The 20,064-nt window shown below is 40.8% G+C and overlaps 1 protein-coding gene across 3 annotated transcripts in view; it reads right to left on the reverse strand.

The window, feature by feature from the left end:
• Positions 1-10,654: 10,654 nt before the first annotated feature.
• The window catches only part of Gjc3 (gap junction protein gamma 3), an 11,765-nt gene continuing 2,355 nt past the window's right edge, over positions 10,655-20,064 (reverse strand). The window contains exons 2-4 of one of the 3 annotated variants that reach the window (XR_004110652.1): positions 16,424-17,208; positions 14,737-15,594; positions 10,655-11,192 (exon numbers count right to left, since the gene is read on the reverse strand). Coding sequence is in view for 2 of the 3 variants with exons in the window: in XM_031342351.1 (XP_031198211.1) it covers positions 16,431-17,207 (777 nt within the window). In the remaining variant the exon portion in view is untranslated. Of the gene's footprint in view, positions 11,193-14,736; positions 15,595-16,263; positions 17,209-20,064 lie in introns of those variants that run through there. The other 2 variants (XM_031342351.1, XM_031342352.1) reach the window with 2 other exon arrangements.

Consider the following 20,064-nt stretch of genomic DNA (forward strand, 5'->3'; position numbering starts at 1 on the left):
TCTAACTTCCCGTAAGAGTGTGCTGGGGATGGAACTCCACTCTCCCCTGAACACTGCACCCACCACAATCTTATAAAATTCCTTCAACATCTTTACAGGACAATTTCTGATCAACAGGAAGCAAGTGGGCCTAAGTGTGCTGCCAAGGCCCTAATGTAAAAGCATGTCCTAGTTATCCAAGTTCAGAGGAGAAATGAAGGCAAGAGGACATCTGAAATTTGCCAGCAAGCTGGCCAAGCTCAGTTGGTGGGCTCAGCTCTAGTGCCCATGAAAGACCCTGTCTCAAAATATTAGGTGTCAAGAGACTAATAAAGACACTCAAAGTCTTTATTGATAATAACGAGGAAACTGTCTTCCAGACACAACAGGAGTAATGCACCTATGAACTCACAAAGACTGTGCCATCATGTACTGGGCTGGCACAGGTTCAAGCCAGATGGGGTCCCAGGCATGAGGGAAAAAGCAAACATGGCTTCCCACTCCTACACAAAAAGCAACCTATAACTGCAAAGTAAAAATTAGTTATCTCTACTTGAGTCTCACTGGGTATATGAACCACACTTGAGGGCAGACTCCCATGCCCATCAGTAGATGACCAACACAATATGAACTCAGTGGCAGATTGGTAGACATTTTGTCTTGTATTGCTCTATTTGTGCATTTTTTGTACTGATGTCCTGATGGTCCTTTGCTTGTGTGCTATGGTTTCCAGTTTGTTGTTTTTATGGAATTTGGTATGGGTGAGGGTGTGTGTGGGGGGGGTGTGTGTGGGGGGGGGGGGGGGGGTGTGCATGCCCATGTGTGTGTATTTGTGTGTGTTGTGCTTTTGCTTTGATTTTTTTAAATCTTATGGAGTTTTTTTGGATTTCTTTGTTTTCTAAATAAAAGATAGGGGGGTGGTCTGGGGAGATGGCTCAGCTGGTAAGAGCACTGACTGCTCTTCCAAAAGTCCTGGGTTCAAATCCCAGCAACCACATGGTGGCTCACAACCATCCATAATGAGATCTAATGCCCTCTTCTGGTATGTCTGAAGATAGCTACAGTGTACTTACAAATAATAAATACATCTTTTAATTAATTAATTAATTATAAAGGGGGGAAAGCCATGGAGTTGAACAGGTAGGGAGGTGAAGTGGATCTGGGAGAATTTGGTAGAGGGGATTAGAATATACCATAAGAAAACAAGTCTATTTTCAGTAAGATATATAGGTATAAGCTAGGTGATTGTTATACACACCTTTAATCCAGCACTCAGGAGACAGAGACAGGCAGATCAAGGCCAGCTGGGTCTACAGAGTGAGTTCCAGGACAGTCAGGGCTACACAGAGAAACTCTATCTTGAGAAAAACATGTTTGTGTGTGTGTGTGTGTGTGTGTGTAAATATATTTACATATATATAAATAGCTCTTATTTATCTTTGGGGGACATGAGCATGAGTTTGTTTGTTCATGTGTACTCATGTGCAAGCAAGTGTACATGAAAGCCAGAGGTCAACATCATGTGTCTTCTGCAGTCACTCTCCACCATATTTTTTAGATAACCCTGTAGCTTGATAAATTGGCTAGATTTTTTTTGTCCAGCAAGCCCCAAGGATCCTCTTATCTACACACAAATACACACACACACACACACACACACACACACATGTAAGATTTTCACAGAATGAATCATACTATTTTAAGAAAAGTTGAAACATCCTGTGGACATCAGGATCTCCTTTTCTCAGACACCTCTATCACTTTTCAATGACTCTATCAATGAAGCAACAAAGATAAAATTTCACATGAACTTGGCAAAAATGGACTCACCAAGGCCAAGCTGACTGAACCTAATGCTGAGATCAAACAAGATCAAAATCAAGTTTCCATTATGACACTATTCCCTAAGTAAACACTATAGCTAAGAGATACAGGTTAGCTAGTCAACAGGAAAGGAACTCTGTTCTTATCACAGTAGATGCTGTTGCGGGACTCACTTTCCATGTCTGCTGCAACTCAACAGGAAAGGAACTCTGTTCTTACCATGGTAGATGCTGTCTGTCTCGGGACTCCCTTTCCATGTCTGCTGCTCTGCTGTCCAAACGATTATCTGCAGAATCACATGATGCTTTATGAACAACTTCAGGACTCCATGAAATAACGCTTTTAACAATAAACTTCAGGGCTGGTGAGATGACTCAGCGAGTAAGAGCACTGACTGCTCTTCCGAAGGTCCTGAGTTCGGATCCCAGCAAGCACATGGTGGCTCACAACCACCCGTAATGAGATCGGACGCCCTCTTCTGGTGCATCTGAAGACAGCTAAGGTGAATTAAGCCAGAGCGAGCAGGGGCCGGAGCTGAATCAGGTCCTGAGTTCAATTCCCAGCAGCCACACACGATGGCTCACAGCAATCGGTACAGCAACAGTGTACTCGTACACCTAAAATAAATAAAATAAATCTTTAAAAAAAAAACAATGAAGTTCAGTTCACAGAAGACAAAGTGTGAAAACTGGCTGATGCTTGGGTAATTTGTGGGGCTGGGGATATGTGTAAGGTGTGCTCATGTGATACACACTTATGAGTGTGGAAGCCAAGAATCAACCTCAGACATTCCTCAGGAGCTACCCACCTTATGTTTTGAGACAGGGTCTCTTACTAGGACTTGAGGTTAGTTAGTTAGGCTAGGCTAAGGATTTGCCTGTTTCCAACTCACTAATGCTGAGTTGCAAGTATATGCTACCACCATGCCAGGATTTGAAATAGGTTCTGGGGATCAAACTTGGGCCCTCAAATTTGTACTGAAAAGTATTTACTGATTGAGACATCACCTCAGTCCCTATTGGGGCTTCCACGTCTACAACTTCCACACAAACAACCAGCCTAATTAAGCTGCCTGTTAAGAGCACATACATAGGTGCATGCATACATACCTACAAATATAATAAATAAACAAACAGAGACAACTCAGTGGTAAAGAACACTTGCTGCTCTTGCGGAGCACTTGGATTCAGTTCTTAGCACTCACATAGTGATCCCTAACAATCTATAACTTCAGTTCCAGGGAATCCAATGCCCTCTTCTGGCTTTCTCTTGCACTAGGCACAGATACATGCAGACAAAATACTCATACAAATCAAATAGAAATAAATCTCTTTTAAAAACCATTTAAGAACTCACACTGCTCTAACAGGGGACAAAAGTTTGTTTCCCAGCATCTACATTGTGGCTCACAGTCACCTCTAACTCCAAGGGATACAACACCTTCTTCTGGAATCACCAGACGATGGCACTCACACAGATATACATGCATACACACTCAGTCCTTTCTTCCCAGCATTCAGGAGGCAGTGGCAGGTGGATCTCTGTGAGGTCTAGGCCAGCCTGGTCTAAAATGAGTTTCAGGCCAGCCAGGGATATATAGTGAAAACCTGTCTCAATTTGTTTAATCTTTCTTGAAATCAATTATCTTCTTGTCCCTGCACTGTTAGGTTTTGTTATTTTAGAAGTCTTAGTTCCAATGATGAGAATTTTTTCCATAAGGGCATATAGTAGTGTTCCACTTAGCAAGGCTTAAATGACCACCAGCCTGCTTCGTAGATTAGCAGGGAGGTTGCTCTAGTGGCTGGAATAAATTCTCCAGACTTAGCAAAAGAAATTGAGTTGCTACTGAAGTCAAAATGAGGAAGAACTTGTCTGAAATCAAAAGGTTTTCGAAGACACTCCTTTGAGTTCCTATGGCCTATGATATAAGTTAATAAAAAACCAAGGGCTGGAGAAGTTGCTCAGTGGTTAGAGCACTTGTGTGCATGAGGACCAGAGTTTCGATCCCCTGACCCTCAGAATCCATGTATATATCAGGTGGGCATAGTGACCCATCTGTAATTTCAATCCTGCAAAGTGGAGATGGGAAATCTCCAAAGCAAGCTGTCCAACAAGATGCTCTGGGTTTGATTGAAATAACTTGCCTCATAGAGCAACATGCAAAAGCAGTTGAGGATAATTCCCAACATCAACTTTGGGCCTCCACAAGCACACGCATCTACACACACACACACACACACACATACACATGTGCAGACATATATGCACACACACAAAAGTGAAAAAATAGGAAACTTAACCCCAACTCACACAGGAACATGAATGACCCAGATCTCTCTGGAATCTAGACTTGAGTCATCTCATCAGACCAGAAACCATGATAAATCGTGGGCAAAATTAATATGGAATGGGTAGAGGAACCACTCATACATGTACACACACACACACACACACACACACACACACACATGAGTTACAAATAAAATTTTAAAAATTAAGTACCATATATGATTATGTGCACACCTATAAGAATAAAAACTGCGGGCTGGAGAGATGGCTCAGTGGTTAAAGAGTGCCGACCGCTCTACTGAAGGTTATGAGTTCAAATCCCAGCAACCACATGGTGGCTCACAGCCATCCATAATGAGATCTGATGCCCTCTTCTGGAATATCTGAAGATAGCTACAGTGTACTTTCATTTAATAAATAAATAAATCTTTAAAAAAAAAAGAATAAAAACTGCAATACTGTAAGCATGCCTTCATACTTTTTTATGAATGTTGTATACTAGTCCTGTAAATTCTTATATGTTTATTTCATCCCCTTTGTTATCTTTTTTTTTTTTTTTGAAACAAGGTCTCACTATGTATCCTTGCCTGACCTGATATGTGCTATATAGACCAGGCTAGAGCCCACAGAGATCTGCCTGTTGAGATTAAAGCCATACTACCATGCTCAGCTTGTCATTCTCTTATCAAACATAGGTGATCTGAATAATAGTTAGTTAAGATAGTTTCTTGTATTAAAGAAACTGGATGTAAAAGAGGGAAAGCAATTGAATAGAATAAAATTTCTGGCCCCAAACTGCCTTCTAAATACTTACGTTTAAAGCCATAGAAAAACGATACTCGGGCTGGTGAAATGGCTCAGTGGGTAAGAGCACCGACTGTTCTTCCGAAGGTCCTGAGTTCAAATCCCAGCAACCACATGGTGGCTCAAAACCATCTGTAATGAGATCTGACGCCCTCTTCTGGTGCATCTGAAGACAGCTGCAGTGTACTTACATATAACAATAAATAAATCTTTAAAAAAAAAAAAGAAAAACGATACTCTCCACCTTAGTCAAAGACATTTTGCAACAAATCGTAGTGAATACAGAGACTTCTTGCAGCTCAAAAGGCTGAGAATGGGTGATAGTCCAGTGCTCACTCCTAAAGAGAACATTTATGCCACTCCTAAGACTCTGGAAACATCATGGAAGAAAGGGCAGGGATGGGGGTGGAAGAGGCAGAAGATAAGGGAAAGTTCTGCAAATACCATCTTCAGGGCATGATGCAGCCATCATCAGTGACCACAATCACAGCATTCAGGTGTGGTAGAGCAGGCCTTTAGTCCTTCACTGCTGAGGCAGAGGCAGACAGGTCTCTGATGAGAAATCTGGCTCTACATATTGAGTTCTAGGACAATATAATAAGTCTCTCTCTCTCTCTTTCTCTGTGTGTGTCTCTGTGTCTCTCTATCTCTCTGTCTGTCTCTCTCTCTTTCTAATTTCTACAAAGTCTCTACAGCAGAGGTTTTTCATCTGCCTCTTGTCTCTCTTCCTACCTTGGGAACCTTTTTGAATAAATTTCAGCCCCTGTTTGTAACCCACAAGTAATCTTTTCCCTTTCTTCTTGGGAAGCCTTCTTTGGATTCTGCCCAAATGTCACCCTTTGACTTAAACCATAAGCTGACAACTAGCTAGCAAAGCTTTCCAGGATGCTTCAAGCCCCAATATTGTCTTATCTGGAATTTCTTCTGCAGGTACTGGTGGATAGAAGAAGCATAGAAGAGAAATGGAAAGGAAGGAGGGTCCTCACAGGCATGCACATTGCCTATTGATCGGACCAAGAAACCTCATCTGAGGTGTCCTTCGGACTTCATTCTTCAACCCTGGAAATTTCCATTTGCTATTAAAATGGAATATAAGATGCTAACACAACACATTCATCATTGCACCAATTATGTCGTGTGTCACAGCCTTCCAGGACCAACAAGACATGTGACTCCATGAGATTTTTCATAATCCCTGCTCAGATTCTGAGCCCTCTCAGCCCACAGCAATGCAGATTCTACAACTGAACTGCTTTCACCTCTGCTATGTTAGTCTTGAAAGTATCCAGATGTTGCCTCTGGTTTTAAACATGAATCTTGTACACCTTTCCACCCCAATTTCTGAGCCTGTTCCACAGGACTTCTCGTTGCTATTTCTTTATTAAGATGCTGTGGTGGTTTGAATATGCTTGGCCCAGGGAATGGCACTATTAAGAAGTCTGGCCTTGTTGGAGTAGGTGTGGCCTTGATGGAGAAAGTGTATCACTGTGGGAGTGGGCTTTAGAGACCCTCCTCCTAGCTGCCTGAAAGCTAGTCTTCTCCTGTCTCCCTTTGATTGAAGATATAGAGCTCTAAGCTCCCCCAGCCTCATGTCTGTCTGGACGTTGCTATGCTACACCCTTGATGATAATGGACTGAACCTCTGAACCTATAAGGCAGCCCCCATTAAATGTTGTCTTTTGTAAGTGTTGCCTTGGTCATGGTGTCTGTCTGTTCACAGAAGTAAAACCCTATGACAGATGCTTAGCATAATATCAGCTTGATCATCAATGTTTCCAAAGTCAAGAGGAAATCTCACTCATTTTGTACTGTCTCATAGGTCATAGTTAACCTTCTTCATTGTTTTGTATTCATTATCATGAAACAAAAATCTTAATTTTTAATTTACCATCAGGGATCCCCCTTCCTGATTGACAACTTTTTCCTCAACAGTAATCAGAATGGAGTTGGCCATACATGAGCCAAGTACAAGGGAAAAGGGAACACCATCTATGAGAAATGAAATGTTCCTGAAGGACCTATGATTTCAGCTGAGACAAACAGACATTGGGTAAGTGGCAAAGGGATTATCACCCAAATGACACATCTTAGATCTCTTCTAGGAGATATCACCCAAGATACCAATTAATTTATGCCCCACACATAGAGGTAAACACCCCTAAAGATTTTACTCAAAGTTGGTAAGTTGGAGTCAGGAGAATGATACATTTTGGGGATGTAGACTTTGATGATAACATGTGAATATTCTCTCTGAGGGCCAATTAACTGTACAGACAAACAATTCTAGAGTATCTGATTTGTTTTTCATTTTTAATAACAAGCCTTTCTTGTAACTTTACATTTGACCCTTTAAGAACAATCTGAGAGATCTAGTCTCTCTTACCTCATAGACCATCTTGAGGGTTTCCCCAGGGTTCCTATTATAGAAAAGAAGTCATAGAGTAAACACAATTCATTTCCACCCTCACTATTAATTATATTAATAGGATACTCGTGATGCATTGTCTAGAGGTAAAACAAGAAAATAGCATATCCCTTCATCTCTTTATTTACTTGAATCTATTTCCCATACATTGACCTCTTTCTCATTATAAGGATATGCTGAAGAAGCCATGTGGGATCAGACTAAAGGAACTGTGTTATATAAATACAATGGAGTTTTATTCAGACAAAAAAAATGTCATTTGCATAAAAATGAACGGACTGCAGATCATGTTAAGTAAAATAAACCTGACTCAGAAAGTAAAATGTCTTCTTTTACATGAAGAATCTAGATTTTATATCTATATAATATATGTGTGTGCAGAGTGTAGTTTTGTCTAAACTGCTTTGCGTTCCCAGCTGATTGCACATATACACCTGCCAGGAGCTATCTCAGATCAGTGGATAGAAGACACACACACACACATTAGCTCATTTTTAATCTGGCTTATTGGCTCTGTGTCTGGGATCTTCTGAGCCTTGTGTGGCTATCATGCCCTTTCCTTCACTCCTAGCTCAACACCTCTAAAACCGCCCTCAGCTTACTTGGTCAGTTACCTTCACTCCTAGCTCAACACGTTTAAATCTTCCCTCAGCTTATTTGCCCAATTACCTTCTGTGAAGCCCATTGGTCTTGCTACCCTAGACACTTTCTGGCCACTTTCCCTTTCCACCTACATTTTGGAAGATCTCCCCTGTAGCTCCAGTTCTGTCCCATCTCTCTCCCCTAGGTCTCTCAATTCTCCTCCTCTCTCCTAGCCTGCAGGAACCTGGAAATCTGCTTCTTTCTTTCCACTGGCATCTTTATTAATAAACCAAAACCCAATTGGGGTCAGGGACCTTCAGTGTCAGTAAGCACAGGTTCCAAATCAAGGCATCTGAACCACCTCATACATCTCACCTTTTTTGTCCAATTTAAAAAAAAAAAACTCTTCTCACAGACATAAATTGAGTAGATCCATAACAATCATGTAAATTACAAAGTATGCTGTACAATTAACATCTAGTTCATCATTCCTAACTTAAAGAGTTATAATTTTATACCTGAATTACGTTTAGATTTTATCCTGTAACACCATTTTAAAACCATGTTTTTACTTCTATAACATATCTTTAATGTTAAACAACTTAAGTTCAGTTATGGGACTATATTTAGTCTTCAACCCCATCAGAAATCTGAGGATGGATTAAATATTAGCTGAGTATATAGGAAGCACATAGCTTCTAAAGATTAAACAAATTGTAGAGACAGCTGACTGCCTGGACAGCCCCCTAATTTCTTATAATGTTGGAGCATCTGTCTTCAGCCTTCTGACCAAGGATCATCTAACAGACCTTTGTAAAGCAGGATTATGAAGGACTGTTTACCCTGAATTGGCAGAGCTATCAGTTGAATATTTCACATAGTGTGTCCTTTTCCTGAACAGTATCTTGTCTGTAGATGAAATAGGCAACTTCTGCCCCGTGGCTACCTTGCCACAATAAGAAACCTTTCCTGGAGGTAAAGATGCTGAATTCTTCTTTGAAGGAGAATGGGGAAACTGTCAGGAGCAGACCTGTATCATTGTCAATTGATCCTTAATAATTAAATAACATTAAATGTCATATTTTGTGGATTTCTGATAGTTTTGAAGATTATCTATGTAAAGGATATTTGAATTGTTAAACCTTAATTATTCTTAACCATTTTTATTTGAGTAATATTGAAAACATATTATTATAATTAAATTAGAATCTAATATAGCCATAACTTTACTATCTGGCCCTTAACTTAATCATCCTAAACAGTTTGTAATAACAGCTATTAGAAGAACTGGGTCTAAGCCTTGTATTCTTAAATGAGTTGTATAGGCATAATGCCTATAAGAGTAGCAATATTAATCTCAAATTTTGATTCAATATAGAAATGTATATCAATGAAAACCTTAAATCTGTATCAATATAAATTCTCTACCAATGTAAGAAATTATAATTTCAATTTATATTAATAAAGATTTCTATCAATGTAAGATTATGGCTTCATAATGCTTTGTTCAAGAATAAAATTAGTAATCCATCCCATCTGTTTCCTTCTTATTCAAACAGATGCAGACACCCACAGTCAAATAGTTGATGGACTTGAAGACTCTTGTGAAAAAATAAGAGGAAGGATTGTTGGCCTCATAGGGGATAGGAACTCCATAGGAAGACCAACAGAGTCAACTAACCTGGACCCTTGGAGCTCTCAGAGTCTGAACCAGAAACCGAAGGACACACACAGGCTGGACCTAGGCCTCCCCACACAAATGTATCATATCAGATGTGCAGCTTGGTTTTCATGTGGGTCCCAAACCACTGGAGTGGGGCTATCCCAAAAGCTGTTGCCTGTACATGGGATATGTTCTTCTAGCTGGGCTGCCTTGTCTTGCCTCAATGGGAAAGGAAGAGCCTAGTACCACAGAGACTTGAAGTACCAGAATGAGGGGATATGCAGGGGGTGCCCCACCTGCTCAAAGGAGAATGGAGGATGGGGGAAGGATTGTGGAAAGGGGTTATCAAATGTGTGTATTGGCCCTATATTGTTACTTAATCTTCGAAAAGATGAAATGCACCATCACTTTATTTAAGTAATTTCTTTTTTTTTCTTTTCTTTTTTTTTTTTTTTTTTTTTTTTTTTTTTTTTTTTTTTTTTTTTTTTTTTTTTTTTTGTTTTTTGTTTTTGTTCTGTTTTGTTTTGTTTTCAGTTTTTCAAGATGGTTTCTCTGTGTAACTCTGGCTGTCTCTGGCCTCAAACTCAGAGATCCATCTGCCTCTGCCTCCCAAGTGCTGGGATTAAAGGCATATGGCACCACCACCCAACTTATTCAAATAACTTTTAGTTCTTTGATCTGTTGCTCTTCTTTACACCAGAATATAGTATCTCTTTAGCTGAAGCAGCTATTACATCTGTGTCATTCACTTGTTTATTGGACAAACATTTGATGAGTACCTGTTCCATTCCCAGCTCTGTATTACTGTTCAGCATTTGTGAAGTGTTTAACAAGCATATGGTCCTTTCCTTAATAGAGAAATAACTTGCCAAGGACTTGAGAGATCATACTAATCACTCTAGAATAAGCTGGAGCATAGCTCACCAATAAAGTGCCTGCCTAGTGTTCTAGAAGCCCAGATTTGTTCCACAGCCCTGAAAACAGAAAGAAACATCCCAAGAAGATGTGGAATTTGTGTTTCTGAATCCAAGTTATTTTGCTTGACACACTGACTGCCGGGTGCATACATTTTTTCTACTAGTGCCAAGAATTCATCTTCTGCACAATAACAAAAATTCTATTCTACATAAGGATCACATTTATCAACTCACCTATTGATAGACATATAGAATTGTACCATTTCCTAGTAAGAGTGTAGCCGTCAACAAGAATGAGCAAGCATCTCTTAAAGTGTGTTGATCTCTTCAGGCACACACCCACAAGAATTTCTTTTTTTTTTTTTTCTTTAGTTCATTGGTTGGTTTTTCAAGTCAGGGTTTCTCTGTGTAGCCCTGGATTACTTACATGCATGGAGTGAAGGAAAGGGTCTGGTGACGCGTGGAATTTTGTCTTTCCTCCAGTGTATGATGCTACTGAGTCTGACAGAATGCTATGTCCCACAAGAGCTCCGTTCACTTTAGTAGCTTTTCTTCTTTGCATGTCAGTGACCTCTGCTGGCCACACTTAGCTTTCCACAGTCTGGGCAGTTTCCTACCCACTGAGTTGACTGTTATTCTAGCTGGGGCTTGGAGGTGAGAGTTCCTCCTGATGTACTGAAGTTATGAGATGTAGCCACTGCACTGAAGACTGAACAGAGGATCTGTGTATTAATCACCATGAGGGATAGAGGTACCTGTAGAAAACTATGTTGTGCATACAAGCCTAGTGACCGCACAGGCCAGAAGAGGATGTCATATCCCTAGAGCTGGAGTTACAAGCAGTTATGAGCCTCCCAACGCTCGTACTCTGCAAGAATAGTAAATGCTCTTAGCCACTGAAGCGGCAGCCCTTGTATCGCCAGCCCTTGGGTTACTTCTTATCAATGTTTCAGCCTAGTTTTTTCCTGTAGTTTTCACATATCCTAATACTACCTTTGTGAATTCCTGAAGCTCTTTCTCTCCTTCTTTCTGTATTAAAGATTTTTTTTCTTGTTCTGACTCTTTTCCTTTACTGGGTCCCCTGGAACCACCTTCTATACTGCCATCTTACTAAGAAACCTCAAAGTGGATTTAATAGCAAGAAATAAAGTCATTTCCTAATAATAAAGAGAGGTAATAATAAAGTCAAAGACTTTACTTGTAAAGACATTGAAAGTTCCCCATCCCTTATTTCTGGTTATTTATATAATCAGTGAATTTAGTAGTCAATGTCTCTATATACACTTGCATGCTTACACCTATGAGGTTTATCATAAGGAATTGCTTTACTAGGTATGTGTAGGATGTGTGGGGGTACAGAGATCTCTACGCTCACAGATAAGCACAAGGGATTGGAAGAGGCTGGAATGTTAAGAACACAGGGTTGTTCTTTCAAGGGGAAGAATGCAATACCTGTTATCCTCTCTGAAGGCTGGGAACAGACATGCTTTCTAATCTGTGAGCTTTGATGGCTTTGGTGATCTGTGTGACCAGTGATGACACTGAGCCCTTATCTTAAGCTGCTTTTTCTCAGTCTATAGAACATATTTTTATGGAAAGGATCACATACACTTTACAGAGAGTTTGGATATAGTCACATGCCATCTTTATTTAGCTTACTTTGTGCTTTATTATGGAAAATGTTGAACCACACAGACACCTTCATGGGCCTGCAGAGAGGTTATTCGTAGAAGGCAAGAAGGCAGCTCAGTTCAACATGGCTCAATAGCTGGTAGTGGCTCACACTTTGAGAGTCTGATCCTGAGTGGTTTATTTTAGGCATAGTTAAGTGAAGCACAATTTGGTGATGGCTATGGACTCCATCCCTATAGAACTGTGAATCCTAGATAAATCACTTTATTTTACGAGTTGCTTGGTCATGGTGGTTTATTTATTTATTTACTTCCCAAATGCTGTCCTGCACCCCATCCTCCCCTCACAGAATCCCTCCCGCAGCTCCCATCCCCTTCTCCTCTGAGAAGGTGGCCCACCCAGGTTATCCCCCAACACTGGAACATCAAGTCTCTGCAGGGCCCACCCAGGTTATCCCCCAACACTGGAACATCAAGTCTCTGCAGGGCCCACCCAGGTTATCCCCCAACACTGGTACATCAAGTCTCTGCAGGTTTAGGTGCATCTTCTCCCACTGAGGCCAGTGTTTTATCACAGCAATAGAAAGTAACTGAAACAGTAGGTCACCAACACTTACTGAAATATTGGTTAAATGCATTTCTTTATTTTAAAAGTGTACCATTTCCTTGTGGTAAAAAAGTAACAAAATTGTTCTAACTGAAATTTTTTAACTGACAAGTAAATATTTAATATATAAAACATGAGGTTTTGGTGTGGGTACGCATGTAGGATGGTGAAACAAACCTACTTAATCCATTAACCTAATTTACTTACACTTCTTTTTGTGGACAGAACACTTAACAATCCTCAACATGGTAACTTTGCTCTCTGTGGTCCTGAACGTTTTCTTCTTGTTTCACTGATATTTTGTGTCATTTTACTAACATTTCCCCAATCCTGCCATGGTCCAGCCTCAGGTAATAAACATTCTATTCTTTCTTTCTATGAATTTGAATTTTCAGTGGTCTACATGTGTGTTTGCCTTAATATCTGCTCTTGTGTCTGGATTATTTCACATAACATATGCCTTCCAGGGTTATCCATGATATTACAGAATTTCCTATTTTTTCTTTTCTTCTTCTTCTTCTTTCTTCTTTCTTCTTCTTCTCCTTCTCCTTCTTCTCCTTCTCCTTCTCCTTCTCCTTCTCCTTCTCCTCCTCCTCCTCCTCCTCCTCCTCCTTCTTCTTCGACTGAACAATATTCTACCATGTACACATTTCCCCCAATCAATTTGGTGGGCATTTACATTCTTAATTTTGTTTTTAGTATAATTATTGAACGATGTAAAGTTTATTTACATTTGGGAGTTGGGCATCTGTTTGTTTGTTATTTTTTAATTCAAAGTTATTTTTATTCTTCTCTCATATTTTACATTCCAATTGCAGTTTCACCTTCCTCTCTTCCCACCAATCTCTCCCCAACACCTCTAGACTTACCACCTCCACATCCCTTCAGAAAAGAGCAGGCCTCCCAGGAACATCAACCAAACACTGCATAGCAAGCTACAATAAGACCAGGCACATACATCACATCAAGACAAATGCCTATCTTTACCTTTCCTTTTGGGAGTTAGTTCTGCCAATCAACTGTTGGCAGTTGATCAATGCTGGGGGAGGAAGACTCCATCATCTTCAATCTAGATTAACAAGATTTTTTCCTTCTTACACTTCAAATACTTTGCCCATTTACATTGCTTCCAATAAGAAAGATAATGTCATTTTTGTCTTTTTCCCCACTCCATAAGAGATCAAAGATATAAACATAAGTTAAAAGTATAAAATTCTCAGATGGAAACACAAGTATAAATTCATAGTTTTGTGTCAAACAATGGTCACTTAAATGTAGCACCAAATTCACAAAAGCTAAGAGAAAAATAAGTAATTAAAGTTCATCAAAATGTAAAGTTTTTGTACATCAAAAAATATTGCAAATTCCCTGCTGGGTAGCCTTCTTAGTCATTAAAACTCTTTCTCATGTATGAATCTGGTTAGTTCCAACAACCAGCCTCACAAGATGCACCCATGAGTACAACAGTAGTATAGATATTACAGGAGTAACCAACTTGTTTTGGTTAGATTGAGGATCCACTCCACAGGAGAAAACCCATGCCTGATACTACAAATCTGGCCAAGAACCCATCCTCTGGAGTTCAAAGGCCCTAAAGAAAAGTTACTATTAGTTTACTAAATTGACATAGTATCAAACTGTCTTCTAAATGATTCTCGATATTCATAGATTAGGTCAGTTTTCAACACTGACCACAGAAATTTCTTTTTACAGTGGACAGTGACCAATTTACAGACTTATAATTTGTAAATGCAGAAAGAGGTGTCTATGGAATATTCAGTCTCAAATGAGACATCTATACCACACCCTTGCCCCCAAAGCTCAAGAGAACATCAGAGAAGATGGAGAAATGGGAAAGAAAAACATAAAGATCCAGTGCTCACGGAGATCTGCTGTGAAACAACGTCTTCTGAACACAGCAGGGAGTTGCACTCACAAACTCACAGAAGCAGTGGCTGCCTGCACAAACTCAAGACGCTCAGAATTACAGGATGAACGAGTGAGGGACTAACCACAGCTGAGGAACTGTTGACACTTGATCAATGCTGGGGCAGGGAGACTCCATCTTCTTCAGAGGTGTGGCATCAAGTAGGTTGACCATGCTCCAGTAGATGGTTGCACACCAGTGCACATTTGAGTAACACTGATTTTTGTTCTCGGTGGGTTATAAAGAAGAGGACAAGAGATTAGGATAGGGATATGACAGGAGATCCAAGAACAGGGATATGGGGGTAGATATGTAGGAAATTATCAAAGAATAAATAATTTTAAAGAACTGTTACTCAGGAAGAAAATGAAGATGACCAATGGAATAGAAGAGAATGTTGTGAAATGAGTCACTTGATAGGTATCTAACAATTATAATATATAAAGAATGTATACATTACAAAAATAAATAATAACCTAATTTTAATTGGCAAAAAACTTGGTCTTTTCTACAAAGATATACAAATGATTAATAAGCATATTGTATGATTCCATCTCTACAAAATCCCAGGATAGGATAGATAATCCATTAGAACAGAAAGTAGCTTGGTTTTTGCTTATGTTTAGTGGTAAGACAGGAGAGAAAAGTTAGAAGTGACAGCTAATTGATGCAGGGGTTTTGTTTTGTTTTCTGAGATTTTATTATTTTATTTATTATTATCATGTGCATGTGTTTGCATGTGTGCACTCTCCATGGCATGTATGTGGACAACTTGTGGGAGTTGGTTTTCTCCCTTCTCCATGGGGGTTCTGGAGATGACTCTCAGGTCATGAGGCTTGACTGCAAGCACCTTTACCCACTGTACCATCTCCCCGGCCACCTCACTGGATGTATTGAAGATCAAGTCGCAGAGTTTCCTGCAGGCAAGCCAGGCAACTTTACAACTCTGCAAAGTAGAAATTAAGCAGAAGCTGAGGACCTTACCAAATGAAAGGGCAGGCAGTACACAGACCAGCATGCTCATCATGGTCTACAACAAGGAGTCCTACAACCGATAGGGATAGGTGTTGGGAAACAGTTTTGGGGTAGTAATCAAAATACATCTGCCTCAGCCATACATGGTGGCTCATGCTTTTAATCTTAGAACTTGGGAGCCAGAGGCATATGGCTCTCAATGAGTTTAAAGCCAGCCTGATCTACATAGGAGGCCAGCCTGGGCTACCTGTTCCATATACATATATGAAAGCCTTCTCCACCAGGAGAGACTGTACCCTCAAACTGTGAACCAAAATAAGCATTTCATCCCTTAAAAAAAAATACATCTGGGATCTGGGGAGATGTCCCCGTGGTGAAGAGTGCATATTATTCTTGCAAAGAAACCAAAGTTTGCTTCCCAGTTCCCATGTTGGACAGCTACCTGTAATTCCAGCTCCAAGAGATCTACTGCCTTCTCTGGCTTTCACGGGCACCTGAATTCACATACACACACACACACACACACACACACACACACACACACACATACACACACACACATACACATACACACACACATACACACACACACACACACATACACACACACATACACACACAAACACACACACACACTTTAAAGTAAAAGTAAATTATTTTTAGAATGCATCTGTTTGGAAACTGGTTATCTACACTTTGTAACATGGGGAACTGTACACCCCAAAGGATGAGGATGGGTGGGGACTGCCAACACAGAGACATCAGAGTCAGGGACAGATGGTTGTCAGTAGGGTCATCACCTGCTTCTCAAAATGGCTCTTTTGTCTCTACCACTGACAGGTCATCGGTTGTGTCCTTGTGTCTTACAGAGCTCTTTGAGGTTGGCAATTTCTTTAAGAAGGAAAGTTTGTGCTTGTACATCCTCCAAAATCTCCCTAAACCCAAAAGTGCAAGCTCCAAGAAAATAAATAAGAGACAGGCTCCGCTGATCCCAAACATGGTGTTGAGGAAGATGGTCTTCTCAGAGGGGTGAGACTGGAAACAGGTTGTGCTGCCAATGCAAGGATCCTCACGACATATAAAAGTGCTGGGCATCTTGAAGCCATATAGATGGTACTGAACTCCTAGAGCTGCTCCTTCAAGGACCAGCCGCACCCCAAGGTGTGCCACATAGGCCCAGAGAAGCTTGAGGCTTTTAGCCCCTGAGACATCCTTGCTACTATCCCCTTTGCAAATCCGGGTCTCTTGCTCCTTGTTCTCCTTTCCTGGTACCTCCCAGTATCCAATCACATGATACAGAGTAAAAGCCACATAAATGGCACTGGGTACGGCCATCAGGATGACTTGGAAGGCCCAGAAGCGCAATGGAGAGAGAGGGCGGAAGACATCATAGCAAATGGTCTTGCAGCCTGGCTGCCCTAAATGACATATGAATTCATTCTCATCATCACCAAAAACCCCAGGTCCACTGGAAACCAGGATCAAGAGACGGAATCCCATGAGGATGGGAAGAAGGAAGCGCCCCACAGGGGTCGAGTGCTGGCTCTCCTGAGCCAATAGCTGTCTCAGGAACCTGCCACACATCCTGCCACAAAGCAGAGAACAATATTAGTGCAGATGTCTCACTCCCTTTTAAAGGAGGCTTCAGTTTGTCTAGTTCACTGCAAAGCAAGCCTTTTTGCTCCTCTCTCCGTTTAGCCATCTTTACTTGCCTACAATGTAATGTAACCTGAGCTAATTACCTTTATAGACACAAAAGGTTTAGTTGGCAGACAGTTGTGTAGGTGTGAACTCCACATAGCACAGCACAGATTTGGTGAAGGTCACTCGTTGAATGAACATATCATGTCTTGGATGGCAATGAGAAGATTGGAGCAAAAAGCCTTAACCCAAGGAGACAGGAAGATAGACAGAATCCCACAAGCCCTTTCAAGAGTACATTTTTGTAAATGGTGAGTTGGCTCAAATCAGCAAAGTGATAGACAAGCATAAAAATCTAAGCTTAATCCTCAAAGCCCATGTAAAAATGCTGTGTGGTGGTGCATGCTTGAAACCCCACTGCAGGGAAGGCGGGGACAGGAGGATCCTAGCCAATTGGAGAACCTCTAACCAACATAAGATCCTGTGTCAAACACAAGGTGGATGACTCCCAGAGAATGGCACACGACTCTGAGCTCCAGTCTATATTACTTATGGAGAAAGAATGAGTGAGTGAGAGAAAGAGAGAGAGAGAAAGAGAGAGAGAGAGAGAGAGAGAGAGAGAGAGAGAGAGAGAACTAAGGACCTCCCATTAGGCTCCACTTCTTATGTTTAGTTTTAATGCATATGGGTGTGTCTTTCTGTGTGTATGCCTGCCCGTGTGTGTGTGTGTGTGTGTGTGTGTGTGTGTGTGTGTGTGTGTACCTGTTCAGAGACCAAACGAGGGCATCAGATCCCTTTGAGCTGGAGTTACAAGTGGTTGTGAATCACCAGACATGGACAGTGGGAACCAAACTCAGGTCCTCTAGAAAAGCACTCAACCACAACACCATCTCTCTATCCCCAGACAAAAGTTCTTTCAGGTCCGCAATACATTCCAATAGCACTACCCTAAAGGTCAAGTCTTTATGGACTTCTGTGAGGACACTCAGCCAAACCATAATTAATACCAAGTCTGTGGCTCTCCTTATTTACCAGTTAAAGAAACATAAATGAATAATATGAATTTATATAGGTGTCCTAGTTTAATTTCTGGTGTTGAAAAAAAAAACTTAAGGGAAAAAAGATTTATTCCAGCTTACAATTCCAGGATATAGTCCATCATAGCAGGGAAGTAAAGGTGGCAGGAAGTTAGAACATCTGGTCACGTTACATCCACACTCAAAAGCAGAGAGAAAGGAAGGTGTGGTGGTTTGAATATGCTTAGCCCACAGGGAGTGGTACTGTTAGAAGGTGTGGCCTTTGTGGAGGAAGTGTGTCACTGTGGGGGCTCAGCATACAAGAAGTCCTAGATTCAACCCCAGAACAAAGAAAGAAAGGAAGGAAGGAAGGAAGGAAGGAAGGAAGGAAGGAAGGAAGGAAGAAAAAAAGAAAGAAAGAAAGAAAGAGAGAGAGAAAGAGAGAGAGAAAGAAAGAGAGATAAAGAAAGAAAGAGAGAGAAAGAGAGAAAGAGAAAGAAAGACAAAGAAACAGAAAGAGAGAAAGAAAGAGAGAGAGAGAAAGAAACAGAAAAAAGAGAAAGAGGGAGAAAGAGAGAAAGAAAGAAAGAGAGAGAGCAGGCAGTGGTGGCGCACACCTTTAATCTCAGCACTTGGGAAGCAGAGGCAGGTGGATTTCTAAGTTCAAGACCAGCCTGGTCTACAGAGTGAGTTCCAGGGCAGCCAGGGCTATAAAGAGAAACCGTATCTCGAAAAACCAAAAAAGAAAAAAAAGAAAGGAAGGAAGGAAAGAAGTAAGGAAGCAAGGAGAGGAGGAAGGCCTTAAGTCATGAATGGGTTATAAAAGAGATTTGAAGGAGCCCTTCAGCCCCTTCCATCAGCTGAAGACACAGAGACATCACCATCCATGAAGAAAAGGCCTAATCCAGACACTTTGTCTACTATGCCTGTATCTTGAACCTCCCACCCTCCAGAACTGGAAAAAAAAAAAAAAGAAAGTTCTGTGTATTACAAATCGCTCATTCAAAAATAGTTTATAGCAGTTTTGTCATACTAAGATCCTATGCAAACCTTTTATTTTAGGAAGTTCTACAGACTGTTCTTTATGTCTGTTTCCCCTTTTTTGAGAATTCTATAGATGAGCACTGTATTTATATCACTTTCCCCCACTCCTCCCTACTTTATCCATGTCCCTCAACTCCCTTTCAAAGTCATGGCCTCTTATTCTTTGTTATTGTTACATCTATATATATACACACATACATACACACACACAACCTGTTAAATCCCTGTATTATTACTTGTATGTCTGTATGTTTAGAGATGGCCACTTGGGATTGGACAACCTGTAGGGTTGTCTATCCCTGGAGAAGACTAATTCTCCCTTTTAGAAGCCTTTAGTTGCCTGTAACTCTGTCTAGGAATGGGGCCTTGTGAGATTTTCCCATTGCACAGTAGCTTGTAACCTGGTGTCATTTTTCAGACTTTGTTTGGGCAACCATATTGTTGAGCTTGCACAGGTGGTTAGGTGTCCCAGCCCTCCGGCTCTTATAATCTTTCTGCTCTGGTCTTGTGAGGCGTTCCCTGAGCCTTAGGTGTAGAGCTTGTACTGTAGCTGTATCAGTTGGGGCTGAGCGTTGTATAGTCAGTGCTTCTCTACATTTTGACCAGCTGGAGCTTTCTATAATGTCTCCATATGCTGCAAAAAAGAAGCTTCTTTGATAAAAGGTGAGAGCTGTACTTAGTTGTGGATATCAGGGTAAGTACTTACAATGAGTACTTAGTTGTGGACATCAGGATAAGTA

Source organism: Mastomys coucha, unplaced genomic scaffold (assembly GCF_008632895.1).
Source record: "Mastomys coucha isolate ucsf_1 unplaced genomic scaffold, UCSF_Mcou_1 pScaffold22, whole genome shotgun sequence".
NCBI lineage: Eukaryota > Metazoa > Chordata > Mammalia > Rodentia > Muridae > Mastomys > Mastomys coucha.